Source organism: Dermochelys coriacea, chromosome 2, assembly GCF_009764565.3.
Source record: "Dermochelys coriacea isolate rDerCor1 chromosome 2, rDerCor1.pri.v4, whole genome shotgun sequence".
Lineage (NCBI taxonomy): Eukaryota > Metazoa > Chordata > Testudines > Dermochelyidae > Dermochelys > Dermochelys coriacea.
This window is the reverse complement of record NC_050069.1, coordinates 191,379,563-191,397,169: the sequence shown is the minus strand read 5'-3', so window position 1 is coordinate 191,397,169 and position 17,607 is coordinate 191,379,563. Positions and strand designations below refer to the sequence as shown.

At 40.8% G+C, this 17,607-nt stretch overlaps 2 protein-coding genes across 13 annotated transcripts in view; one reads left to right on the top strand and one right to left on the bottom strand.

Annotated features, from left to right (window-relative positions):
• Positions 1-17,607, bottom strand: part of ACAD11 (acyl-CoA dehydrogenase family member 11) — a 56,373-nt gene that overhangs the window by 12,323 nt on the left and 26,443 nt on the right. The window lies entirely within an intron of this gene.
• Positions 8,967-15,677, top strand: ACKR4 (atypical chemokine receptor 4). Of its 8 annotated transcripts, XM_043508932.1 has the most exons (4): positions 8,967-9,176; positions 9,596-9,598; positions 11,279-11,371; positions 12,053-15,677. In XM_043508932.1, exon 4 carries the CDS (start codon positions 12,061-12,063, stop codon positions 13,123-13,125), a length of 1,065 nt encoding a protein of 354 aa, XP_043364867.1. In that variant the 5' UTR covers positions 8,967-9,176; positions 9,596-9,598; positions 11,279-11,371; positions 12,053-12,060; the 3' UTR covers positions 13,126-15,677. The 8 variants fall into 8 exon arrangements, with proteins under 8 accessions (XP_043364867.1, XP_043364866.1, XP_043364864.1 ...); XM_043508931.1 differs by lacking the exons at positions 9,596-9,598; positions 11,279-11,371 and adding an exon at positions 9,456-9,536 and having other exon boundaries at positions 8,967-9,175; XM_043508929.1 differs by lacking the exon at positions 9,596-9,598 and having other exon boundaries at positions 11,282-11,371.

Sequence of the window (17,607 nt, the reverse complement as noted above, 5' to 3'; positions counted from 1 at the left end):
CACATAGGAGCTAGCAAACAGCACTGAAAATGGGGGAGTCTGAGGTGAGAGATTGTAAGGGGAGAATGCTTGGGTGTGTGTGTGTGTGCGTACTTGTGTGCTTTTGTTCTCGTTGACAGGACTTTAGGCGGGAAGGCTATGACAGCTACATAGGTAGCAGTGGTAGTGACCCAAGGAATGGAAGAGACAAGGAAGATGACTGGATGTGGAAGTTGTGGGATGTACATTATCCTGGAGCAGGTCACCTGATAGGCGCTTTGTTTGTATGAAGTGCTGCCTGATAGATCTGATGGAAGAGAAGATCCAAGGTTGGAAGATGCAGGTAGAAATTATTGTTGAGTTTCGAAGGGGATCTGAACAGATGATGAGCTGAGGAACAGGTTTGCTGACTTGGAAAACGAAAGGGCATGGCAGGTAGTAACAGAAGGTGGGAGGGCAAAAAAGAAGAGAAGCAGAGAGGAAGAGTCAATGGAGATAGCCAGAGTTCGGAGCCCCAAGAGGATAGAGGATGACTCTCAGAAGATTGCAAGTGAGAACAAAAGACAGAGGACTTGCAGCCAGAAAGATCAAAAGGAGGAAGGCCAGAGAACTGCACCAACACTGGAAAGAGGCAGGTCTATGTGATTGAGGACTCCCTACTAAGAGCAACAGACAGGCCTGTCACCAGAGCTGATCCAGCAAAAACAGATGGGTATGCTGTTTGCCAGGAGCTAAGATATGGGATGTGAACCTGAGGCTGAAAACGATCCTAATGGGAGCAGGAAAGAACCCACTGTGTCTTTCATGTGGGAACAAATGATACTGCTGGATTCTCACTGGAACGCATCAAGGGAGACTATGCCTGGCTGGGGAAGAAATGGAGGCTCAGGTGATCTTTAGTGGTATTCTCTCTGTCCTTAAAGGAGAAGAGTGAAGGTGAGACAAGATTATTATGATCAACAGATGGCTCAAGCAATGGAGCTATAAGAAGGGCTTTGGGATGTTTGACCACTGGTGGAATTCATGAATAGAGGACTGTTCTCATGGGATGGACTCCTCCTGAATAGAGAGGGAAATAGACTGCTGGGATGGAGGCTGACAAAACTGATTAAAACAGCTTTCAACTAGGAATTCGGGGTAGATAGTTGGGAGATGCTCATGTAATCTCCATGCCTGATTCTAATGCTGATCACAAGGAAAATCAAGACAGACAGAATACAGCAATGGAGAATAGAACAATAAAGGGTTGAACAATGGACATCAAGAGGAAAGTCACTGGTATTGGCACTCGCAGTCAAATAGGCAATACTGGCAGTAGAATGACCGTACCTAATAGGGAGAGGAATCTGCGCAAAGCCAAGCAACAACAACTAAGATATATGTACACCAATGTAAGAAGTCTGGATAACAAAATGGAGAATCTAGAATTATCAGTGGAGGAAGTGAAAACAGATATTATAGCAATAACAAAAACATGGTGGAATAATTATGACTGGAGTACAGGTATTGAAGGGTATGTGCTGCTAAAGAAAGACAGAAAAAGATAAAGGTGGTGGAGTAGCATTGTATATTAATGACATGACAGACTAAAGAAATTAAAAGTGATAGAACAGATAAAAACAAAATCTGTTTGGGTCAAAATCACTTTGGAGAAGAAAGAGGTTCTATGAGGATAGTGCTTGGAGTATGCTACAGACCCCCCAGGATCTGATCTGAACATAGATAGAGACCTATTTAATATTTTTAAAGAAATCAATACTACCAGGAATTGTGTAATTATGGGAAACTTTAAATTTCCCAGATACAGATTGCAGGACAAGTGCTACTATATTCTTAGATGTGATAGCTGACAGATTTCTTCACCAAATGATCACTGAACCAACAAAATACAACACCATTTTAGATTTAATATTGGTAAGTACCGAGGACCTCATAGACGAACTGGTTGTAAAGGGCAGCCTTGGCTCGAATGAACATGAGCTAATTCAGTTTAAACTAAATGAAAGGATAGACAAAAATAAGTCTGCAACTAGGGTCCTTGATTTCAAAAGGGCAAACTTTAAAAAAAATTAAGAGAAGTAGCTGGGAAAGTGGACTAGACTGAAGAACTCAAGAATGCGAATGTGGGAGGAGGCTTGGAATTACTTTAAGTCAAAGTTGCAGAAACTATATGGAGCCTGCATCCCAAGCAAGGGGAAAAAATTCATAGGGAAGGGTTGCAGACCAAACTGGGTGAACAAGCATCTCAAACAGGTTATGAAGAGAAAGCAGAAAGCTTACAAGGAATAGAAGGGATGGATCAGCAAGGAAAGTTACCTCTTGGAGGTCAGAAAGCATAAGGATAAAGTGAGAACTGCCAAAAGCCAAGCAGAGTTAGACCTTGCATAGGAAATTAAAACCAATAGTAAAAGGTTCTTTAGCCATATAAATGTAAAGAAAAGAATAAGTGGGACTGTTAAACACTGAGGATGGGGTAAAGATTAAAGATTATCTAGGCATGGCCCAGCACCTAAACAAATATTTTGCCTGAGTTTTAAATAAGGGTAATGAGGAGCTTGGGGTAATGGCAAGATGGATAATGGAAATGCGGATAGGGAAGCAGAAATTACCATCTGAAGTGGAAATCAAACTCAAACATCTTAATGGGACCAAATGGGGGGGAGGGGAGGAAGGATCACACAGATATTCGCGATCCAAAAATATTAAAGGAACTGGCACATGAAATTGCAAGTCGATCAGCAAGGATTTTTAATGAATCCGTAAACTCAGCTGTCATATCCTATGACTGGAGAATTACTAATATACTACGTATTTTTCAGAAAGGGAAACAAAGAGATCCGGGAAACTACAGGTTCATTTGACCTCAATTGTGTGCAGGGTCTGGAACACATTTTGAAAGAGAAAGTAGTTAAGGACACAGAGGTAAATGGTATTAGGGATAAAATACAACATGGTTTTACAAAAAGTAGATGGTGGCAGACCAACCTGTTTTCCTTCTTTGAGGAAATAACTGGTTTTCTAGACATAGGAAATGCAGTAGATCTAATCTATCTGGATTTCCGTAAGGCATTTGATACAGTTCCACATGGGAAATTATTAGTTAAATTGGAGAAGATGGGGATTAATATGAGAATTGAAAGGTGGGTAAGGAACTTGTTAAAGAGGAAACTACAACAGGTCATACTAAAAGGTGAACTGTCAGGCTAGAGGGAGGTTACTAATGCAGCTCCTCAAGGACCAGTCTTGGGACCAATCTTATTTAACATTTCCATTAATGAGCTTGGCATAAGAAGTGGAAGGGTGCTAATACAATTTGAGGATGACCAAAAGTTGGGAGATACCACCAATATAGGACTGGAACATCATATAGGAAGATTTGGATGACCTTGAAACCTAGAGTAATAGAAATGGGATGAAATTCAATAGTGCAAAGTGCAAGGTCATCCACTTAGGGACTAACAACAAGAATTTTTGCTATAAGCTAGGGACATATCAGGTGGAAGCAACAGAGTAGGAGAAAGACCTGGGTGCACTGGTCAATCACAGGATGTCTATGAGAAAGGAGAGGAGTCATTCAAGTTAAAAGCCAATTGTGGCACAAGAACAAATGGCTATAAACTGGCCAACAAATTTGGGCATGAAATTAGACAAACATTTCTAACCATCAGAGGACTGAAGTTCTGGAACAGCCTTCCAAGGGGAGCAGTGGGGGCAAAAAACCTAACTGACTTCAAGATTGATCTTGGTAAGTTTATGGAGGGGACAGTATGAAGGGATTGCCTACAGTGACATGTGTAAATGGAACCATCTGCAACAGTTAGTAGAAAATATCTCTAGTGGCTGGTGATGGGACACTAGATGGGGAGGGCTCTGAGTTACTACAGTGAATTCTTTATCAGATGTCTCGCTGATGAGCGTTACTGACAGGCTCAGGGGCTAACGGATCGCCATATTTGGGGTCAGGAAGAAACTTTCGCCCAGGTCACATTGGCAGAGACCCTGGGCCTTTTTCACTTCCTCTGCCGCATAGGTCACTTACTGGCTTGAACAAGAGTAAATCATGGCTTTTCTGTAACTTCTGAAGTCTGCAAATCATGATTTGAGGACTTCAGTTACTCAGCCAGACATTGTGTATTTATTACAGGAGTGTGTGGGTGACGTTCCATGGCCTGCAGTGCACAGGAAGCCAGACGAGACGATCATGATGGTCTCTGCTGTCCTTACATCTGAGTCACATGAGCAGAGTTTCCCATTCCTCATGGAAAGAGGGAAAAGTGGCTTCCCATTTTTTCCCCACCCTCAAAATCTGAAGGTCTGATAACCATAGGATTTTTTTTTCCCATCCTAGAAAAGAACTGTAAGGAATCGGAGAGAGAGAGATCTCTGTTCCAGGGCGAAATTAAAAGAAGACTCCTGTGCATCTGAAAGTCCAGAATTCAATCTGGTTTACAAACCAATTTGGTATTTATTACATTTTATTAAGTAAAAACAGAACTCAAAGAAGCGGGGACTGCCATTTTGGCAGGAATTAATAGTAGGAGTGCAGGAAACCCAATGTTCAACATATGGGAACAGCAGAGTTAGAAGGCTGACTGCAAGTACATTAGCAAAATTTTAATTAGCTGTCTTTATTTTTATTTCTTCAGAAGTTGGCCAGAATGTTTAGACTATAACTCTATCTAGACTTGGACAATGAGGTCTGGTTAGCCACTTGTTAAACATGTTTTTAAACACTATGGGGCACCTTATGTAGAACAGAGATGAAGGTATTTAAAAACCTGTTAGCTGATCATGGTCAACCCTATATTTTCTATGATCCTAAATTCCCTGTGTGTGGTTCCAAACTAAAGAAATGCATGTTCAGAATTATCTACTTTTACTCAATTGCAGTTAAAAACAGAGATAAAATGAGTCCATTGCAGATGAAGAGTATCAATTCTTCCCTTAAGAGAGGGTACGTATCAGCTTCTCTTAAGGAAGCAGCTGTGTGAGACCCTTGCTCAAGAAGCCAAAGTTTGATACTTACAATCTGGTTATGTATTGTCCAGCATCTACTCTTTCCTTCTGGGTTCAGATTATAGAGAAGGTTAGGGCAAACCAACTCTGAGTACTTAGATGCCCAGAATATCCTTGACCCTTGTTGCTCTGGGTACAGACCCAAATATGCCACAGACTGCACTATGGACTTGCTATATTACCTTCTCCTGCTAACGAAGATTGTGTGTCCGTGCTGATATTTACTGGTCTATTGGCTACCTTCAAGGCCATTGGTGAAAAGGTGTTATTGACAGTCCTGTTGGCAGTAGCTAGAGTGGGCAGAGCTGCTCTTGGGTGACCGGCTGAGAGGGTGGTGTTGGGTGATAGCTCTTTCTTCTAAAAGTGCTGTCATGTGGAGTTCCACTGGGTTCCATCCTGTGTCCCCTCTTGTTCAATACGTAGCCAGGGCCAGCCCCTAAGAGGGTTAGTGAGGAAGCATGGGCTGCGGTGCTTTCGATAAGCTGTGACACCCAACTCTATATTTTTATCTCATCCCACCCAGCCACTGCTAATCAATGCCTGATTCAGTGTTTGGGGGAGATTGGAACATGGATGAGAGCTAACCGCTCGAAGTTCAATAGAGATAAGTACAAGGTAATGCTGAATAGGTTGTAAAGGGGGTGGGGGCGGCTGGAGGGAGAAGCAATCAGAAGCCACAGTGAGAATTATTCTGTTGTTGTTCCTGAGGGTGGTTGCCAATTATATGTAGTTGGAGCTCACAATCTGGGGGTGGTATAGGAGCCCCAAGTGCTGTTAGTTTCAAGAAAGGTTCCACCCCTTCCCCCTGATCTGGCAATGATTTTGTGGTAGTTTCCTTCAGTTATGGGCCTTGCTACTGTGATCTGTGCCTACGTCATCTCAAGAGTAGATTATTGCAATATACTGGATCTGGTCCTATCTTTTGTGGGAGGTCTGCAAAGGCACAAAACACATTGGACCTGTGCCTTCTTTTGCTTCTTCATGATATATAAAGGCCAGAATGTTTGTTTGTTTAAACAAACAAAAAACCAACCTGCTTGTCCCATCCCCTCACACAAAACTGTGAAGAGGGAACATCACAAGAGAATGAAAGCTGAGCAATTGGGAGGGGAGGGATTTTTAGTCTGCCTCTTTAAAACTCTGTTCACCTGTTTAACTCCAATGACTAAATCACCATTTGACAAAAAGCAAGCGTTTGTAAAGCTTCAGTTCCCCTTTCCAGTTAAGGTGATAGAGCTCAGACTAAACATGTCCCAGTGGCTCCACAGCAAAACCAGGAGAGAGTAAGCATTTTTGATCTTTCTAAAGGTCAAGTAAATCAAGAGGGATAAAATTTAACAGAAAAACACCACCTCCTCTCTGGGGCTATCAAAGAAAAGAAACAAAAAGTGGTGCACTAACCCAGTGTTAGGACACACACACGGATCAGCTATAATTCAATCACAGTTGCCAACTTTCACGCAGTAAATAAGCACCCTGACTTTCACAATAAGCCAAAAATCAAGCTAATCCTATTTCAAAACAAGGCCAAAACAAGCCAATCCTTAAGAACCCCAACACTCTGTGTGACTAGATTCCCCCCAGTTTGCAGTCTGGGACTGTGGTGGGCCTGCTGTGCACCCCTAACTCTCTCCCCCCGTTGCCCCTGCTTGTCAGGAGCCGATAAAAAAAAAAAAAAAGCAGCAGCAAAAAGCAAAAACAACCTAAAAGTCTAAAACTAGCCAAAAAGCAACTCACAAGCCAATTAAGCCAAAAACAAGCCCAATTTCTGCATTTTTTTTCCCATGGGTTTGGCATGTCTGAATTCAACCCCAAAACTGAAATTGGTGCAGAATGTGGCAGCTCCCTTATTAAACAGTTTCCTGTCCCCAAACAGATGCCATCAGTGCTCTGTGAACTGCCCTGGCTGTCTACCGATTTTCAGGTGGACTTAAGATGTTGGTTTTGATTTATCCTGCCTTGTGATTTGCATGTTTGAGAGAGTACCTCCTTCCCTGTGCCACCCTGCCGTGTGGAGTCAGCAGAGGCATCTGAGCTGCACGCCTGTCAGCGTAAGAAAGCAAGCTGTTCTCATTGAGGGGTCCTGAATGCTGGAACCTGCTCCTCTCGCCTCCTGCTTCAAAATAGCCCAGATTTGTTAATCTTCAGGTCGTGCTGCAAGGCTGAATTATTTCCCCCGGTTTTTAGGAAGCACGGAGCATGAGAAGGGCTCGCATATATGGGGGATGAAGTGCTGGTTGGGCTTGATTTATTGTGGTTGGTTATGTTTTGGAGGCAAGGAGTGGCTGCTGGCTTTATTTTTGATGCAGCTGCACATTCAGCTTTTTAGCAAAGGCAACAAGAGCTCTGCGTGGACACTGCTTGTGTATCCTGAAACATGAATAAATGAGGCTTAGTCAAAAACATCCTGTCACACTCGCTAAGCTAAACGAAGTTCAGCATCATTTTCAAGTTTACTCCACTCCTTAAAAGCCCCCCCTTATTTATTTTAAAGTGCCCCACTGCTTTTTAAACCCTAAAGGTTGTATTAGACTGTGCTACCATGGTATTATACTTTCCCACCCCTGTCTGGGAAAGGGGCCCTACCCCACGTCTTCCGAAGCTGAGTCTGAAGAGTTTAAGCATGATAGAACTCCAGCTTCCACCGTTTGGGAAGTCAGACACATAGTTTGTCAAATTAAGATTTTTCCAGAGTCTGCCTATTGGCCAGTAACATTGCTAACAATACCATTTTAGCTAAATGTCAACTCTCATTGCTATCTTCTCCTTGCAGTTTCAAATGGACATGGCAGTTTTCTTTCCCAGTCCTAATCTGGTTATCTAGTGGTATTGTGGACTCTTAGGCTCTGATCCGAGACACTCAGAGTGATTTCAAGGGGGATTTGGATCAGGCCTATAAACAATGGCATTCCTTGTCTGAAGTGGTTGTGCTGAAAGTCAACCAGAGTTAGGCACCTAACTGCCTTTAAAAAAATCTCCTCCTCCTTAGACAATGTGAGTCAAGTGCTTTGATGTCTCAGATGAAAGGCACTATAGACAAGCAACATGTTGTAATAGCAGGACTCTCTCTGAAAGTTGAATATTCCACTCCCCTCCTATTTTTCTTTCTATGCAGTACAAATCAGATCAAAGGGACTTGAAACAATGTTTGCTACACCTAGCTCTAGCCTTCCATTTTGCAAAATGGAACCTATACACATTACACTGATATCAGCACAGGTAGAACATGGCAAGTGCTACTAATTATCCATTGTGCCAAAAAGCAAAGCCCTGGCCCGCTTACTGCTTTCTCTGTCTGGCATCCTGTATGCCATTTACTGTAAAATACTGAACTGATACAGGATACAAAATGACAGGGCAGAATAAAATCTGTCCAAGTGTGTGGGAAGCTGCTAATGTTATATACACAGAAGAGCAGCATCACTGTCATGAGGCTGGCCAGATGAGCTAATCTGGGCAAGACCCTCCTGTTTTGTAACCTCTTGAGAATACACACTCTGCCATAATGTCAACAATCAAAACACCGCACATGACCTAACTAAATAAATCTGCCTCTCTCTCTCTCACTATTGTTAACTGATACATTACTTGTGGGGTTATGATTAAATTAGATTATAAACATTTCTGGGCAAGGACATTATCAGTTTATGTTTCTGGCAAGTGCCCAGGTCATCTCAGACCCTGTAGAAATAATTAAATAATAATAATGCTCCAGCCTCATTCAGGGCTGAACCCGTTTTTATTTTTCACATTTTAAGAGAGTGAGTTGTTAAGTTTGTTATTAATTTTGTACACAATATATCACAGAGGGGATGCTTCAAAAATACAATTTTTATTCTAGTGTATTGTAGTAAAGATTCAAATGTTTACCTATCCCTATTAGATAATCATACCTAAACAAAAGTTGAATGCCACTAGCTGATTCTCCAGAGAACTCTGCTGTTCTGGTTTAAACACGCACATAAGTAGCAAAACTTGTTATTCAAGCTCACAAGTGACAACTGGCTTCCAGGAAAGCAGGATTTTTACAGGAAAATTAAAATGAAAGTACAGTTGGGTTCATTTTAAGGGCGTGGTGCAGGAAAGAAGACAAAAAAGATCAGGGTGAGTCTCATCAGAATTTAACATTCCACTGTGGCACTTCCAAACTTCAGCTTCTGCTACCAGCCTGCCGACAAAAGGTCAGTTCTCTTTTTTTTAAATTTTACTATCTACTTAGCTGTACGCTAAGTGTAATACTGAGCCTATTTGTAGCTAGAAGGACTGGAGATTTTCTTGGTGGATGTTATTGAAGTTTCTTTTACAGAGTATAAGGATTTCACTGAGCCAAGTAATCAACTCCAATTCTGAAAGTCACGTTAATTAATTAGTGATAGATTTGTGCTCATGTGGTACAGTAATGTCAAATCTGGGGGGAGAAGGGGAAGGAAAAATCTGTACATTTCTCACTATACATATTTAATCGTAGTGGTGAGCACAAAACCCATACAGAGCGCTGCCTACCCACACATGCAGAGTAATACTGAATTCACACCAAAAAGGTAACTTCTGCAATCATTTTTATAAGATGTGCAAATTAGTATATTAGTATTCATACTAGAAACAATGCATGTCTATGAATAGGAATGTTGCTCAAGAATAAGAAATATTCGTTTTAGGGACAAACAGCCACCGTGCAGCATCAGGCAATTATTTAAACACAGAATTCAACTCAGCCAAAACTATATCAGCTATCTGAACATGCCCCCCTACAAGCCTCCCTGCTTTATGATGCATTAACAAAAATGTCAGAGTCAATTTTCCTGGAACTGTTTAAATTCCCTTTTTATTAGCCCTTAAGAAAACTTGCTAATAATCCTCTTAGATTAATTATTTCCAGATGAGCTCTAATGTTTAGAGCACAGAGTCAGGAAACTTAGATTATATTTCTAATTTGCTGTCTAATCTTGGGCAAGTGTCAATCTCCCGGACCTCCATTTCCTTTTTGGTAAAATGGGAATACTAATTCCTACCTTTGAATTCTTCCAATGAACGCGCTATATAATTGCAAAAATATTAGTGTTGTTCAAACATCTGATTGATAGAAACTACCAGTGGTAGAATATATATAGTAGTATCTGTCTTTTGTCAAACAAAATAAAAATGAATCGAATCCCTTTATCTTCTATACTGTATACTTAACTACACAGCAATACCAGATGACAGGCTTATATAAAAAAACCTAATTCTCATTTTAAGTCCAGAATAGGAAATCTGTTGGAATTTTTTTTCAACCAACATTTCACAGAGGTTAAGGATTAAAAACAAAACCAACTAACCAAAACATCAATATTAAATAACCAGCATTTATTAATTTGAGAGCAGTTTCATGACCAGCCAAGGAAACAATTTTTGGATTCAAGTATCAAATGAAAATGTTAACGTTTATCAATTTTTTAAAATTCAAGTTTCCAACTTGATTAATCACACACTCAAACCTTGCACCTGACATTAATAACAATTTAACTTTTATGTGCAGAAGAGACATTTTTAAAAGATTTTCAGATAAATATTCTGAGTAAGGATTTAGCAGATTTTTTTTTATGTTTATAAAAGACAGCCAAAGTTGTGTTTTTTCAAGTTTCAAAAACCCCACTGGCAGCATCAGATATCTGTTTAGCATCTGTTTTCAATAAGTTTAACACTAATATTCTGAAACATTGCACCAGAGAAAATATGTTTTCTCTATTTAGCAAATTTCTGCTCTTGGCTAGCATTAGTCCAGTTTATTTCCAGATAATGGGCCATTACAGGATCTCGCAGTCTCTATTTACGTTAGATGGAATTTCAGCAAATGAGTAATTCTACATAGGTATAGGAACTGGGAATGGGATACGGGGAAAAGTGTAGGTTTCAGAGTAACAGCCGTGTTAGTCTGTATTCGCAAAAAGAAAAGGAGTACTTGTGGCACCTTAGAGACTAACAAATTTATTTGAGCATAAGCTTTCGTGAGCTACAGCTCACTTCATCAGATGCATTAAATAGTGATTTGTCTACAAAATGCAAACTGGAGATGGTATCTCCTAAACTTCAGGATTAAAGGGCAATAAAAGTCTCATGATGAGACTATTATAGCATGTACTTGTACTTAATCATTAAGTAAATCTGTCAGCATAACTCTTGGAAACTTACTGAAGTTTTTGGTTTTGAACAATTTTGCTGACATTTAAAAATTCTCACTAGATACAAAACTGTCTGTGCATAGTTTACTGGGAAAACTAATAGGCGGCTTCCTTTCTTCCCTCAGGACTGAGACTGCCTCAGAGGGTACGTCTCCACAGCAAAAGCTGTGTAAACTGCTAGCCTACCCAAGCAAGCTTGAATACATCTGGCACAGGTAACGATAGTAGTAAAGACAGTGCAGCCCTGCATATTTTGCGAGCTGTTCTGAAGCCTGCATTGCACTGTCCTCACTGTTATTGTTATGTGCATTCGCTGGATTCAAGCAAGCTTAGTAGGCTAGCTTTTGCTGTGGAGACATACCCAGACTATCAGTCCTACAAATAGATCCATGTAGGTGGACCCTGCACTCATGCAGAGAACCAGTGAACTCAATATGGCCAGAATTGGGGCCAACTCTGCTCTACTGTTTTTAAGCAGCCACCTCCCATAAGCAGCTGACTTGCACCTGGCAAGTCTCACACACACACACACACACACACACACACACACACACACCTGCTGAAATATACACCTGCAATGTCTGCCTCAGTTTCAAACAGGTAGCTCTCCTTCTCAGTGTATGTATTGTGATAGCACCCTAACTCTCCAGCCAGGATTGTTTTGCTCAGATGTGCTAGGTTCTGTATAAACAGATAAGAAGACATTGTTCCCTGCCCCAAGGAGCTGTAGATCTGTTGCTTGTTTGGGGTAGTATCTTACTATTTTCAAATGTATTCATAGTATTAGTTTTTTATTTGTATTTAGTTTAGATCTTTATACAAACCCTAACAGGTTCTAGGGCCCACTGACAATCTTTAAACATGCAATCAACTTGGATTTGTTTTTTGTCTTGTAGCTTTTGCCATGGAGCAGGGTGAAAATACCTCAATGGACTATTATGAGGACAACAGTGAATCAAACTTCACCTTTGACTATACTCAGTATGAAATGCTTTGTGAAAAAGAGGTGGTGAGAAATTTCACTAAATTGTTCCTACCTGTGTTTTATTCACTGGCTTTCATCGTGGGAATTGCAGGAAATTCATTAGTGGTGGCAATCTATGCCTACTGCAAGAAACCAAAGACTAAGACAGATGTTTATATCATCAACTTGGCAATTGCTGATCTGTTACTGCTATTCACCCTCCCTTTCTGGGCTGCAAATGCAGTCCTTGGATGGGTGCTTGGAAACATCATGTGCAAGGTCACTTCTGCTTTATACACCATGAACTTCAGCTCTAGCATGCAGTTTCTGGCTTGTATCAGTGTGGATAGATATAATGCCATTTCCAAACCCCAAAGTCACCAAAGAAGTGGAAAGCAATGCAGCGTAACCTGTATCTGTGTCTGGTTGGTTGCCATTTTGTTGAGCATTCCTGAACTGATTTTTAACACAGTCAAGAAAAACAGTGACCGGTATGGATGCTTTCCTGTATTTCCAATGGATTTGGGAACACTCCTTAAAGCAACCATTCAAATCCTGGAAGTTATGCTAGTGTTTGTGTTACCCTTTCTAGTCATGCTGACCTGCTACTCAGCTATTGCCAGAGCACTCTTGAGGTCTCCAAACATTCAAAAATCTAGGCCCCTCAAAGTTCTGCTGACAGTAGTGGCTGTTTTCATTGTCACTCAGCTGCCTTACAATGTAGTCAAGTTCTGGCGAGCCATAGACGTCATCTACTTGCTGATTACAGACTGCGACATGAGTAAAACCATAGATGTTGCCCTCCAAATAACTAAGAGTATAGCCTTGTTTCACAGCTGCCTGAATCCAATCTTGTACGTCCTTATGGGAAACTCTCTTAAAATGCACATTATGAAAACAGCAAAAAATTTTGGACATTGGAGGAGAAGTTGCAATATACCAATTGAAGAGATTTCTATGAATTTTGACAGCCATACAGAAGAAACAAGTAGCTTTACAATATAGCAGCTGTAGCACCCTCTCTACCCTCTGTAACAGAAGGGAACAATTAAAATGCATCCGAGAGCTATTTCCTCTTTGATGAAACTTAACATCCATGTTACTCTACAAGTCAAATCTGAAGTGATGTTCTGACACATGAACCAGCCAAGATGTTGCAAAGTAGTTCAAAATAGAATAAGACCAAAAAACATATAGTAAAGGTAATGAAAACAACAGAAACAGGAGTTCAGCTTGAACGCTTGAAAAAAGTGGAATTTAAAGCAGAGGTGGGCAAACTACGACCTGCAGGCCACATCCAGCCCACAGGACCATCCTGCCTGGCCTTTGAGCTCCTGGCTGAGAGGCTAGCCCCCAGCCCCTCCCCTGCTGTCCCCCCTCCCCTGCAGCCACGCCGCCAGCGCAGCTGGCTCCAGCTGGGTGGTGCAGCTGCCAGTCCTGCCACTCTGAGTGGCATGGTAAGGGGGCGGGGGTGTTGGATAAGGGGCAGAGGGTCCTGGGGGACAGGGGATGGTTGAATAGGGCGGAGGTTCTGGGGGGGGCAGTCATGGGATGGGGAACAGGGGGATTGGGGTCGGGACAGTCAGGGGATAAGGAGCAGGGGGCAGGATGGGTCGGGGTTCTGAGGGGGACAGTCAGGGGGCAGGAAGTGGGAGGGGGAGGGGCTGTTTGGGGAGGCACAGCCTTCCCTACCCGGCCCTCCATACAGTTTCGCAATCCTGATGTAGCCTTCAGGCCAAAAAGTTTGCCCCCCCCGATTTAAAGGGTCACAGTGCTAGGCTATTAATTAGATGAGGAGTGAATGGACTACATACCGGTATGCTAATCACAACAAATATATACTTAACATGTAAAAAAGGAAAAAAAAAAATACATACATATGATGGCACTGAATTTTGTACCCCAGTTAATAATCTTCAGTCCTTTAAAATGTAACCCTGCAGAGTTGCTTCTCAAAACTGTTTCTGGTCTTCCTGTTGATTTAAAATGTTTGTCTGAAATTGCAACTCTGTTTTTCCTCAGCTGTCACTTCACAAATGGCCTTTGAGGCCTGAGATGAGGAAATAGTTCATCTCTAGTATTTCACGGAAGCAGCAGTAAATAGCAAGCTATGGTCCAGTGTTTTATGATTCCAAATGTGTGTGGCACATTTAAAAGAGTTCCTTTTCTGTAACAACACAGAATGCCTTTTAATTATATTCTGCTTGCACTAGATTGCAATGAGTCCTATTTCCTATTATAGGCACATGCCAAATCTTTGGTTTTAATCCATATTCATAAGAGATTACTCAGAGCCTCATTTTGGCCATTTTCTGCAAGGCAATTCATATTTCCTGTGACCTCTATAAAATGCTTTGGGAACTGATGTAACAATCAGCGACACTTATGACCTAATTTTGAACATGTAGCCCTTAATGTGTTATAGAAAATTAGTTTTGATTTGTAAATGTATTGCATGCATTTATGGATATTTTGCAGGTGCACTTCAAGCACTACTCTCTCTAGCTTTAGCTCACAGAGTATAAATAACTGGTTGAAGAAAGAGCATATTTATATATTCAATAGTTCATGAAACAATACAATCATGGTCCTTAGGGAAGGAATTAGTGAGACTAAAAACACTGGCCTGTGATAGCTAGAAGGTAGACAGTTTTTTTAATTGTCCATATAATTGTAACATGTAAGTGTTTAAAGAATACTCAGTTTCCTTCTACTCTCTGCAGTCTGTTTACACAAGTTTCACTGAGAGGATGATTTTGGTAACAAAAGTGGATCTAATTGGCTACAAACCCCATGTTACAACAGTCTCAAGACATTCATATGTATTTGATGCAGAAAATAAGGCAATGAATACAGACCCCCTGAATTAAGGAAGGTGGCTAATCAGTCAGCAAATCCTGTGAGCACAGGGCAAGGTAGGTGGTCATTTGGCTACAACATAAGCTCCCTTCCCTAGGAAGAAGGGAAAAAAACAGAAAAAATGAGGAAGCTAGAGCAGGAAAGAGATTGGGCTCCCAAGAGGAGGAAGGTAGATGTGTACGTTGGCGAAAGACGAAAGGCCGGCTTTGTGGCCTCCAGTGTAGAGAAACTAAACCATTATTCAACAGATCATTCATTGCATGTGCTGCTGCAAGACAATTTTGCCAGTCAGTTTTATTGGTGATATGCTAAAAAGGAGGTGTTGGTGTTATGCCCAGTAGCTAATTTTGAGAGTTTTTTTTAAATATATAAATAAAACAACCTTTATTTATACTCAACAAGCCTCACTCTAGTGAAACTAACATGCATTGATATATCTAACGTTCTTCATCTATAATATGCATGTATTTTGGGCTACACTCTCAACTGGCGCATATTGGCATACCTCCATGATTTTACACAGGATCCAGCCCTGTGTATTTTAAAAGCAGTGTAATCAATATATTAGCAAGAATTTAAGTCTATACAGAAGAAACCACTCTCAGGCACCTCTACACACGGGGCCTGGCATTTCCACATGAAGTAGATGCTGTGGTAATTGCGATATATAAAAAAAAATAAAAGGTGATACTGTAAAATAGTGGCCCGGATGTATTCACTTCTGGTTTTAATTATATCCTTGCTTTTTATTAGTAAATCTAATATTTTATATTAGATTTATAATATATGGTGAAGTAAAAATCTGCCACACTTTTTGTATTTGTGATCGGTTGAAAAATTAAGCTGTTTTAAGCAACTTGCATTTCAAAAGGTGTTCCAAAAACAAACACTTCAAGTCATCACTGGGCTCCAATATAGGGTGTCATTCAAAGCCCACTGAAGTTAATGGGAGTCTTTGGATAGGCCCCAAATGCACTATTTTGACCTGAAGAAGAGCTCGGTGAAAGCCTTTCTGTCTCTCTCACCAAGAGAAGCTGGTCCAATAAAAGCTATTACCTCCCCCACCCAGTCACTCTATTTTGAGAAGTATGAGTTGTGTGTTCAGACTAACAATAGGTATACAAGAAATCATCAGGCATGCTTTGTAGGTTTAAGCTTATGGACTGTAAGAAACCTGTGCAAGATTAAAGAGAAGACAAGAGACAATCTTCTTTTTATGTTGAGATAACAGCAGCTATCAACCAGTGATACTCCCATTTTGGAAGGTGACAAACATGCCAAGCTTCCTTTCTACTTCAGTCCCTGAAGTATTAGGCCTAGAGAGAACCCTCCATCCACTGGTGATTCTAGATATTAAAGGTCAAACTATATTAGTAAATTATTAGAGCTATTTGCAAACTCTGTGGATGCATCTCACTGTGTAGCTCCAACCCCCCCCCCCCCACACACACACACACAGGTAACACTCAAGCTCCATTCCAATTAGTGCTAGTATAGATATCACTACACCATATTTGTGGCCCTGCCCTGCAAAGTGCTGAGTGCCCTCAGGTCCCATCGATCGATGGTTTTCTGTTTGCAGATTTTCTAGAAATACAGTAACAAGGTTATTTAAATGCAATTTAGTTGATTTTATTGGGAATTCATTATCAGAATCTTCTGGGATTAGATGCAAACTTAAAAAAATACAACAGTGAAGCCTACAATATAAGCGATTTTTGTAAACTAGAACTGCATTAAGCTATATTAGAATATAGTATTTAGCATATATTTAGCATGGATTTCTGGAAAGTCTACAAAAAGAAAATGATCATTTTTTTCTATGAACTTGGAACTGCTACTTAAAATCATAATTAATCATAGCACTGTCATTGCTTCAGTTACTTTGCAGTAATTTGGGATACATTTTACATTCATGCTTTTTTTTTTAAATGGTGAGTTAAAATGTTCTTTATAGTACATTACATTGTCTGTGCTGATTTAAGGCTAGAAAGACTAGTGCAGGGACAGCAGAATTCCTCTACCCCTCCCCAGCTATCAAGGACAGGAATAATGTTTGTCACTGCATGGTTCACCTTGTGATCCCCCATACAATATTTTAAAATCACACCAATTAACTGCTTCCAGACCAGCTTGTGGAGAAAGAGATGCTCAGCCATGCTGAGGGTAGGATCTAGGAAAGCAGTTGAGCCCTATTTAGTAAACCTGAGGGTATGTCTATACTATCTGCCAGACCAGAGGGCAGCAATCAATCCAACAGAGGTCAATTTATCATGTCTAGTCTAGACGCAATAAATCGACCCGAGCGTTCTCCCGTTGACTACGGTATGCCACCGGAGTGAGAGGCGCAGGTGGAGTTGACAGGGGAGTTGACAGCAGTCGACTCACCATAGTGAAGACTCCATGGTGAGTCATGGTAAATACGTCAACTTCAGCTACATTATTCACATACCTGAAATTGCGTAACTTAGATCAATCCCCCCCAGTGCAGACCAGGCCTGAGTGTACTATAGCACTGAATAGAGAGACTCAAGATAAGAATATCCATGTTGTAGCTGTTACTCATTTAAATGCTTTGGTAAGAAGTTTTTGCACTGTAGCTTCAAGGATATTCACCATTTATGCACC

Bases quoted from the DNA above. Each gene is read 5' to 3' on its own strand.
- ACKR4 (XM_043508931.1), top strand. From the start codon at position 12,061: ATGGAGCAGGGTGAAAATACCTCAATGGACTATTATGAGGACAACAGT.